The sequence below is a fragment of the Haplochromis burtoni genome, unplaced genomic scaffold, assembly GCF_018398535.1.
Source record: "Haplochromis burtoni strain Fernald_Lab_line unplaced genomic scaffold, NCSU_Asbu1 Contig_398, whole genome shotgun sequence".
Lineage (NCBI taxonomy): Eukaryota > Metazoa > Chordata > Actinopteri > Cichliformes > Cichlidae > Haplochromis > Haplochromis burtoni.
The window spans coordinates 377,110-387,991 of record NW_024582759.1 but is presented as its reverse complement, the minus strand read 5'-3'; the positions used below and the strand labels follow the sequence as shown (position 1 = coordinate 387,991).

Below are 10,882 nucleotides of genomic sequence, written 5' to 3'. Positions count from 1 at the left end.
TAAAGGCGTGAATAAAGGTTTCTTCAGCCAGGACACGCGAGGGCGTGATATCCCATACTTATGTGTTGTACCGAGTGAATCGACTGAAAGGGAACCGCTTTTAACGCCGCCCTGTCGGGTTGTCTGGATTTATTTTTCAGGCTAACCCTCACCGGTTTTACTACTTCTTCCCAGCGGAAGCACCGCGAGATCACCTGACTTCACTGTTTCTACTTCCTCAAAATGTAAATATTGGCGTTCGTGTTTGGGGTGTGAGTTCATATCGCAACTACTGGACGACAAACTGTGTTTTAAATGATCTTTTTGACATGTTTCAACACGGAGCTGCAACGCGTCTGTGAGGGAAACACGAACGGATGGAGGAAACTAAAATGAAGCGATGTTCTCACTGCAAGCTTTAATGTCATGTCATTTTTGTACCTCGAAGTCATAGTTAGTTAACACTGTGTGCGCGTCACGTAAAACGGTTGTAGGCTGAATGGGAATGGGTTTTCTCCCTCACTGTTTCAAATGGAGAATAAAGGGAGCGACGAGGTGGAAAAATTGAAGACAAAGTTCTTGTCCGTGTGGCACAATGTGAAGTACAGTAAGTAATTGGCTGCAGGCTTACACACGCACACACACACACCAATGTTTAGCCCTGAGTGCCTGCTTTGTTTTCAATGCACGCGTCACTGATGTGTTGCTTTGACTTGTCCATGTTCTCTACAACAGAACACACACTCACACAGTCTTATGCTGCTTAGTCACTCCTTAAAATAGTTCTTCATCAAACGTTTCCACATTGTATTGTATGTTTTCCCTCTACTGGCCTACTTTTGTCCAATGGCGAACGCTCTCCGTCTTATTAACAAGAAGTCAGGAGTCACGGAACTGACCCAGTACACTTACTGATTAGTTTCCTAGGATAGGTGTGTCAGTTAAATCTCGCCATCGATGAAGCTGTGACATATTGTCTGTTTACTCTGTCTTAGGTTGGGCTCTCAAACCAAAGACGTCATTCAGTAGAAATTCTCCTGTGCTGCTTCTGGGAAAATGTTACCATTTTAAGGCTGAAGGTATGCATGAACACATGCAGGTACATAAATAAATGGACACTTTTATGCTGATTGAATTCCCTGTAATAAAAAGTCACATACAATACTGGTTCCCCAAAAGATGGGAAACTGTGTGAAACAAAAACAAAAAACAGAATCGCACATCATTATACCCCACACAATTATAGGCTCACTTTTAATTATTTTATGTACACTTGACCCAGCACCCAACTTTATTGAAAAAAATTGTATACAGTATATATGTAACAAATAACTTAAGCACCATTATTAACTTGTGTAATTTTTACGAATCAACATCTAAGTAGATATTGTTTAGATCATTCTCATATTTGTGGTTAGTGAAATAGCAGGATTGTGTCTTTGATCCATCCATTGAATTTGTAGATAAATTGCGCTAAGCAGTTACGCCAATTAGTATGAGCCACAAGTAAGAAATGGCAATAAGAAAGTTAAAATGATCATTTTATTATAATTGACACAATTAAAAAGTAACTGCAAATCCCTTTTATCTTTTTTTAGCCACAGATGAAGAGAGTCCTACTGAAGCCTCTGTTGAGGACCTTGTTATGGGGGATGTGGATGCTTTCCGGAGGGATTTTGCATCCCGTGTCTGGCTCACCTACAGGGAAGAGTTTTCCCCTCTGCCAGGCAGCACACTGACCTCTGACTGTGGCTGGGGCTGCATGCTGAGGGCTGGTCAGATGATGCTGGCTCAAGGACTTATGTTGCACTTCTTGGGAAGAGGTGAGGAAAATGATGGTACTGCAGCTGTGCTACAGTATAACCCCTTACAACAAGATCTATGAAAAATAAAAATCATATATCATTCTAAGTTTAAATATTCAAATTAGTTCATTGTCCAAATGTCTTTGGTCCCAAGCGGCACAGTGTTGCAGTGGTTAGCGCACCTGCCTTTGAATCCATTGGCTATGTGGGGCTTTTCTGTGTGGAGCATGTTCTCCCTGTCCATGTGTGGGTTCCTCCCACAGTACAAAGACAGGCATGTTAGGATAATTGGTGATTCTAAATTGACTGTAGGTGTGAATGTGTTATCCATGAGATAGGCTTGTGACCTTGTGCACCATGTACCTGATGTCTCACCCGATGACAGCCCTGGCAGTTTAGGTGTACTAGTCTGGTGTTTTCACCTGTTTGTGTTTCAGACAAACTCTATTGTCCTAAGATCTCTGCAGTGTAAACTGCTGAGTGTTTCTCTTTGTTTTCCAAAGACATCAACTGTGAGATAACATCTTTTGTCACTTTAATTAAGCTTAAATTTATTTTTTGTTTAATGCTTATTTTTGAAAAACTCGTTTGAAGTTTGAAGAGTTTCCTTAATTCGTAAGTTTTTAGTTGGTCCAAGGCATCCAAATGAGCGAACTCTTAATATCTTTGTAAGATCCATTGTCTCTCAACAGCTCTAGTCTACATAATGAATGACTGCCGGTTTAAAGCAGTCATTTAGAAAACAATATTTAAAACTTGTTCTTCTGTCAAATCTAAAATATGTCACTAATGAAATATTTCTCTATAAAATGACTAATGGCCACTTTAGGATATTTATTGATCAATTTTCGCTTTGATTCACTTTGAATCAAGGTCATTTAGTTAATGCCTTAGACTCTATTCTGGTCCATTTTATGGACTGGGCCACTCCCATTCTCCCCGCCTTCAGCTCCCTCCCTGTTTGTAAGGCTGAGGCACAGTTAAAATGAAATACTGGGACACTCAAACTTGTAATTGAACAGAATGACACCTATTCCTTTACAGAAGCACACATGGTTCAGAGTCTTTAGGGCAAAAACCTTTAATTTCAAGGTCTGAATGACTTTTTGTTCTTAATGTTCTAAATGGAAGTTTGATATGTTGAATGATCAGGTTCAAAGATCCTCATAAAGAGTTGGTCAAAGGAGTTGACTCTATTATTTTCTACTTCTCATATCAGGCTTTAAAAACCTATAGCCTGTCCTTGCACTGCAAGTACTGTGTCGTGTATGAATTCTCTAACTATTTTCTGTCCTGCTAGAATGGTGCAGATTACTTATGTAACACCTTTGAAGTAACATTTTGTAGTTTATTTTACCCTGCTTTTGAGAAGGCTGCAGAGAAACCAAAGTAGGGGTTGGAAAAGTAAGCAATCTCTTGAATTTAGTAGCTTTTAGAGCTTCTCTTATCAGCAACTGGCACCATTAGACGTTTGCTGTAGCTGCTTGCGAAAAAATTGTCTCAGTTAAACTCTTGGTGTGGTTTGGGTCATTGCCATGTAGCATCGTCTAACGATTCCTGATGATAGTCTCCTGGAAAATCCTTGATACAGTTTTGCTGTCATTGTTCTCTCAATGGCTGCAAGGCGTCAAGGTTCTGAGGCAGCAATAAAGCCCCAAGCCACAAAGGTCCCTCCACTGTGCTTCGCAGCTGGAATGAGATTTTGGTGAATGCTGAAAAATTTGTGTCAGTCTACAGAACTTGGAATTTAAATATTCTGAGATTTTTTTTCCAAACAAACTTAAGTAGCATTTGTGTTCACAGAGGAAATGTTAATTGTTACTCACATGTTATATTTGTCCAAAGACTGGACTTGGTCAGAAGCGCTGACACTCCAGCCTTTAGACACAGAGACGTGGACTACAACTGCAGCCAAACGTCTGGTGGCCTCTCTGGAGGCTTCCCTGCAAGGTGCTCCTGCACCCTCTGTACGTAGCTCATCACCACAGGCCCAAGCACTTTCCCTTGGATCTGCAGAGGAGGCAGATGCACATTTAAAGGAGATGTACCACCGCACTCTGGTGTCTTGGTTTGGAGATAGCCCTTCGACTCCACTGGGCCTCCACAGACTCGTCCGCTTAGGCCTGACAATGGGAAAACAGGCCGGGGACTGGTACGGACCAGCTGTGGTAGCACACATCCTCAAGTAGGTTTAATGTTATGGCCTGAACTTACAATTGTTTCCATTTGATTTGATTGATTTAATCATGACTATGCATCAGTGATGGTTTAGTTTTGTTTAGAACAAAAATAACAGGGTTTTGTTACTGATTGAAGTTTATATTAGTTGCCATGTTAGTCATGTTAGCCATTTTTTTTAATATCTACGATTTAAAACATGTAACAGGAAAGAAAATGTACAAATGCATCTTTGTCTTGACATAAAAAAAAATTATCATAAAATAAAAGTAATTGAAAAAAATAAACATTTTCTTGAGGTCAGTAAATCATTTTAGCCCGAGGAGGGAGACTACACCAAAAAATTTGTACTGCTGAAAAATAAAAAAACAAAAATAATAACCTGCTTAATGTATTTTTAATTGTGCATATGTAACGTGCCTGTATTAAAATCATAGCCATTATAAAGCCTCCACATAGCTGTTCCACAAAATTCATTTGTGCCAATGAATCATCATCTAATGCAACCATGTTTACATTAAATGATGGAGACTTAATTTTTATTAATCATCATGAAATAATTATAATGTATACAATCTAGTGACCATATGTGTCTATCAACAACTGTGTAATTATCTGGAAATATCTTCATATATTTTAACCTGTTTAAAACACCCACCTGTTGCTGTTTAACTTTGCAATGTGCTGATGAACAAAGCCTCAATGTCGGGTTAGCATAACCTCCAGATACAAACTTCCATTTCTCATCCATTTCCTCTCTGCTTCTTCTTCTTGTCTTCCTTCCCTTTCTCTTAGGAAAGCTGTCGAGGAAGCGATGGACCCTGGTTTGGCGTGTATAACTGCCTATGTCTCCCAAGACTGCACAGGTATGAAAGATGAGCCTGCTGTTGATAAAATGGGAGACTGGGCACAGCGCCCAGGCGGACCTTGCGTTTTCCGCCATCTTTTTGCTGCCGTGAGATTGGAGCTGCGTAAAGCAGTGACAGTAGTCTCGCTGTGTCTATTACCCAACAAACACATCCATTCTAAATCTATAACCTCCTACTCCGGGCTCTTCTTAACCTCAATAACTTGAGAGCTGATTCTAAAGTCAAAGACAGACAGTTATTGGTGATGTATTTATCTAAATGCCAACTTTGACTGTTTCCTGCTTTTCATACTATGAGAATTTGTGTATCCTCTCTTGTTTCACATGGACAGAAAGTGAAATCCAGGAACATTACCTTGAGCATTTTTAACTTTGCCATTTTAAAAAATATTTTCTTGAGAATGAGATATTAAACAATCAGTTTATTCCACAGATAAAACAGCTCTTTAAATTCACAGTCTCGTTAATACAGTAGATTTTTTTTCTGGTTCATAGTTTGAGTAATCAAAAAAATAATTATTGCTACTATTTTTAGTTATTATTAAGTAAAAAAGGGATTTAAAAAATTACCATAGCACACACTAGCATGCACCAGACTTAATAAGTGCCACATGCTAACTAGCACAGTTAGCAGATTAGCATTTTATATATATATACAAGTGAAAGTCATGTGATAAAGAAAGCACAACCATTTTGTATGTGTCATGACATAAAAATTACCTGATCCTTTGAAGATCTTAAAATTCCTTAAGCATAGTCTCAAATGAACACTTGACAAATGAAACCATACCGTGAGACCATAGTATAGAAGTCATCTGTGAAAAAGTGGAGTTATGCATGATGGTCAGACACCTTCTGTTTGGTCTCGTCTGTCAAATGGACAGAAGTCTTGTAGTTTGTTCAGGTGCGACTCTGCAAACCGGAGCCATGCTGCCACTTTTTAGAAAAAAAAAGAGGCTTTCTACCTGACAACCCTTCCAAACCAGTCATACTTGTTCAGTCTTTAACTATACTGTCATGAATTTTAACATTTAACATGCTGCACTGAGGCCTGTAGAGTAGATTTTAAAAAGGCTAAAGAGGTGCTCGGTGTTCTTAACCACAAAATCTGACCAGCCCCTGATAGATAGTAGTTTAGCTACAGTGATGATGTGATCTTTGAGTATCTCTCCCATCATGTAGTTCCCCTGGTTACATGAATGTAAATAAAGTATCTACAACAGGTGGACGCTACTTTGAAAGTAATGAGCTCTACTGCGGCAGCAGCAGGGGGCGATATCATAGCAAGAGAAGATGGTACACGGTTTACCCTTTAAAAGAAAAAGTTTTGTTTAGTTGTATAGTCAAAGTCATAATCAAATAACAAAATGATCTTTCTAAGGCAGAGACTTTACCATAAGAGAAAAAGCAAAAGCCACCCTCCTTTTTAAATTCAGTATAGTGGCATAACTGTATAAGGTCACCATTCTGTGGCAGCTCTTAGCTAAAACTGTTTTTGTTTTGGGGTTTGTTTGTTTTTTATTTTAAAAAAAAAACTTTTTTTTTTTTAATTAAAAAAAGAAAACAGGAATGTGACAAAAAACAATGTTTACCAACTACTTACTGCTGACTGTTCATCCAAATGGATTTTGGTGAAAAACACAGCAGACTGAATGACCTCGATCTGACCTTATGTGTTATTGATCCTTTGTAGTATACAGCGCTGATGTCGTCGATTGCCACAGGGCACCGAGAGCAGAGCGGACCTCTGATGAGACACCAGACGCCCCTACTCTGCCACAGAACGACCATCCAGTGCATGCTTCCACCTCACCGGAGAGCAGAGCTGTAATCATCCTCGTCCCTGTTAGGCTCGGAGGGGAGAAGACAAACCCAGAGTATTTTGACTTTGCAAAGGTGAAAAATGCATCTAGATTTGAGTGGTTAAAAAACAAAAACCCTACAAAACAAATATTAGATTCATATTAATAAGAACGAAGATGTTTGGAGATTAAAGAAAGTCAAGATAACTGGATTTTGCCACTGGGATGGTGGGAAACTTAAGACCGCGCATCTCCGTTCTGTCCTTCTGTGTCCATTTAGAGCATTTTGAGTCTGGAGTACTGCATAGGCATCATCGGAGGGAAGCCCAAACAGGCCTGCTACTTCGTGGGATTTCAAGGTTAGTAATGGAAACGAGGGAAAGAAGACGCACAGAGAGGTTGGTGCGAATAGCAAATTACTTTGCATAATATACCCTTCTTATGTGAAGAGACAAAGTGAGTTAATGTATTCTTGTTTGCGCGAGGAAAACGGAGAGGAGTGGAGATGGAAGCAAGTGAAGCAGGGCTTACTTTATTCTCTCTGACCCATCAAAGCCTTGCCCATTTATCACAAGTAAACCTCCCAAGTTGTGAGCCGTAATTGATTTCCATAGGAGGCATGCATTAAATTTCATCTGAGCCCCAAAGTGAGCCACTCTTCATCACCTTCAGGAGCCAGGAGGAACCTTCAGTTGTACATCTTGGCAGTCAATATTTACGCATTTACATTTTACCAATTTGAAATACAGTGGTGGATGATGTCTAAATGACAAGCAATACATTCTCCCTGCCAAGGCGCACCTCGGCGCGGCATTTATCATATGCAAATGGTCGAATATAATTGTGTGTTTGTAAAAGTAATTCCCCCACACAAAAATTAAATGACAACCTCTTTTTGTGGGTGTAAAGGATGGGCTTGTACAAACGCATCTGATTATGTAGAATTTAATCCACCCCGGTGGATATTAAAAAGCAACAACCTTCTGGGAGGCATATTTGACGCACCACAAGCCTAACAGTAGGCTAAGCGTGGTGACTTTGAGCTGCTCTGCATAGAAATTGGGGGAGAAACGCATTTTTGTAATAATCGGATGTTTTTGAATAACTTGTCTTTTGTTTTGTCCTTGCAGATGACAGCTTGATTTACATGGACCCTCATTACTGTCAGTCTTTTGTGGATGTCAGCACCAGCGATTTCCCTCTTCAGGTAATGTGAAATTACACAGACGAGCTGACTTGGGGGGGCCCGGTAATGTGAATTTAATAGTTGCTGTTAGTACTTAAGGGTATGAATCTTAAAGCAGCACTCGGTCCAATTACAGAGTCCCCAGCTGCTGATTTATTTGCCGCTCGGATAACTGAAGCTGCCACTTAAGAGAAATATGGCAAATACGGGCTCGGGCGCCGTAAGCCTTAATATTTCAGGGCCCGTACGTACAAATCGGCACACAGCACTGTGCCGAAACTTTGTTTTATGCTTTTTGCACGCCGTGGTATACAGTGTGACAAGGTGTTAAATTTCAGATGCTGTGACAGCAGATAAATAGGATTGCATTCATCATGTGACGCAGAATACATCTTATTTGGTGTCGATGCTGTCATGGTGTGTATGTATGCCCCGCAGTCACCTGGCCCTTCAGCTTGATGAATATTTTCATGTATTTTGTCTCTCTTTGTCTAGTCGTATCATTGCCCCTCGCCAAAGAAGATGCCTTTCAGCAAGATGGACCCGAGCTGTACCGTTGGTTTCTATTCCAGAAGTGTTCAAGACTACGAGAGGATCAGTCAGGAGCTGTCTAAGGTGAGACCACAGCAAAGGATACCTTGATAGTTACTGTGACTCCTCACAATTTCTTTCCTTATTTTACATGCTGTTATTGTTGTTGTAATACTGCTGTATATTCATTGTTTCCTGTCCTGGCAAATATATCCGTCAGGTAACCTGAGTTGGACAGCAGGTGGCACCATTTAGCCATAAATCTGTCTCAATTCTTACTTCTCACACCAGTCGTTTTGTTGTTGTAAACCAAAATCCGTCCTCCTTAAATTTAGAAAAAAAAAACCCTTTCTGTTTAAGTGAAATGAATGTGATTTGCATCTTCGAAAAGAAGATCCTAAGCCTTGTTATCTTAAGCCTTTAAAAGCAAAGCCATGAAACACTGCTTTATTGTTCCAGCTGCTGCAGCCATCATCGAAGGAGAAATACCCCGCATTCACTTTCGTGCAAGGTCACGGCAGAGATTACAACCTGTCGGCAGGCCTGACCCCTGAAAAGAGAGAGTGGCCCTTCATCCGTGACCCGCGGAGGACGGTCACCACCGTCGGAGACTTTGTGCTGCTTTGACAGCCCTTTTTTAAAGTACAGAGAACAAGTCCTCTTCTGATTAATCTAATTTGTTAAAGTCCAAAGCCTCATGTAAGTGATATAAAGGTTTATGGAACTACACGAATACAGTTTATGCATCCCGGACACTTTACTGATGAATTTGTAATTAACTGGTGAGACTTATGTTTGTAGGTAATGTGAACATGTTGAATAATATGCCAGGAAGCCTTGGAACATCTTTTTGTGCTCTACTGAATTCAGTGACCTAACATTTTTTTTGGTGTTGTTTTGAAATGGTATTTTAGCAAAGGGGAGCATTTGGGAGAGCACTGTTCATTTTACACCATTATCATATTTTTGATAGAGATTTTGTGAACTCATCAGATTTCAGAGGACTTGAGATTTTGCACCTTAAATCAGAAGCTTATAATGATCGCCAGATCAAGTTCACACCTCAGTTTTGTGAATTAAGGACTGAGAATGCCATGTCGAAGTAGTAATTATAAACTAAGATCAGTGTTAGATTATTTTTTTTAAATCATAGGGTTGCAACTAGAGAACTCTTAAGTGTAGGTAGCAGTAGCCTAACAGGTATGGTAAAAGTCTTCATTAGTATAACCTAGGCAGTCTATGAAGATGGGCAGAGCAAGTAGTTTTTTCAAACATCTCTGCCAAAAAACAAGAATGAAGAGCATCTCAGCAGCAGAATGCAGAAGCATATGCTTTGAAGGAGTGTTTTAAAAACACTGTTAATATCTTTTTTATAATTAACTTCTTTGTCTTTGCAACATGGTGTGGTGTATTTGCTTGCCTATGTGCATTTTTGCCTGCTTGCATCACTAGGATTTGCTAAGGGGTTAACTGTGCCATGTTCTGTAAAGCACAAAGCACTATCTGTTATAAATGTAATGTTAACAATAAGATTCTCTGTAGGATATCACCTCTTTATAGCTAACACGTTTATAACAGCAAATGAATCAAAGAGTTAAAAAAGACTCTTTTAAATCTGATTCAGGGAATTGTAATCTAGAGGCTGCTAAAAGTTTTTTGGGATTGACAATAGAGATTGAAGTCAACACTATAAGCACTGTTATACTACTTTACTCCATTATTTCCACATTTTTGAGAGATATTTTTCATACAAAGGGGGTTTTGTAACATTTCATGCCATGCACCTTGCCATATTTCAGTTTTCTTCATTCTGTTCTCCAGCACTGAGTGAGTAAGAACCAGGTGTGACACAGTTTCATAGTAACTATACATGATGAAGGAAGTATTCCGTCTGTTAAACACATGCTTTGTCTGCTTGGATAAATTAACTTATAAAATTACAATGTTTAACCACTGCCAAGCAAAAAAGAGTTAAATAAACTTGAAATCTTTTTTTCTTTCTTTTGCTTAGTTTGTTTTTTGTTCACTTTAAGAATCCTGAGCCATCCTAGGACAAAAAAAAAAAAAATCAGTGCTACATGCAAACCTCAGTGGTGTGTTGAAATGTATTCAGTTCCTTTCTCTCCCAGTCAAATGTAGTAGATTAAAACTAATCGTACGTGCTAACCATCTCTACAGCCCATTAACCAGGAACCGGAAAAAATGTGACCCAGTGACACTGGCAGCAATTGTGTTCCTCTGCGGAGGAAAAGAAAATATCCTTGTGTGCAAAGCTCTGTTACCATGGATAATCTGTCTGTTGCCCCTTTAGTTTGAGCTATGCCGGACTGTTTTCCTGTACAATACAAATTCTTGTATCATGATGAGGCATGCTTTTTAAGGAGGAAACTGTCCCTTCTGTGTTGGAGACAGGGCAAGGGTTAGGATGGAGGGACAGAAAGAAGAATCCATCTGTTCTCTGCCATGCTGAAGCAATGGCAAAGTGCATAAAGGCATCATTTAGATCCACTGTCTGATCTGTGTGGCAAGTTTC

General features: G+C 39.6%; 1 protein-coding gene across 2 annotated transcripts; it reads left to right on the top strand.

The window, feature by feature from the left end:
* The first annotated feature begins 182 nt into the window (after positions 1-182).
* Positions 183-10,346, top strand: atg4c (autophagy related 4C, cysteine peptidase). Of its 2 annotated transcripts, XM_005944260.2 has the most exons (10): positions 184-586; positions 975-1,058; positions 1,578-1,802; positions 3,630-3,969; positions 4,758-4,828; positions 6,524-6,726; positions 6,913-6,991; positions 7,763-7,839; positions 8,314-8,433; positions 8,809-10,346. In XM_005944260.2, exons 1-10 carry the CDS (start codon positions 511-513, stop codon positions 8,974-8,976), a joined length of 1,443 nt encoding a protein of 480 aa, XP_005944322.1. In that variant the 5' UTR covers positions 184-510; the 3' UTR covers positions 8,977-10,346. The 2 variants fall into 2 exon arrangements, with proteins under 2 accessions (XP_042068799.1, XP_005944322.1); XM_042212865.1 differs by lacking the exon at positions 975-1,058 and having other exon boundaries at positions 183-586.
* Positions 10,347-10,882: the final 536 nt, after the last annotated feature.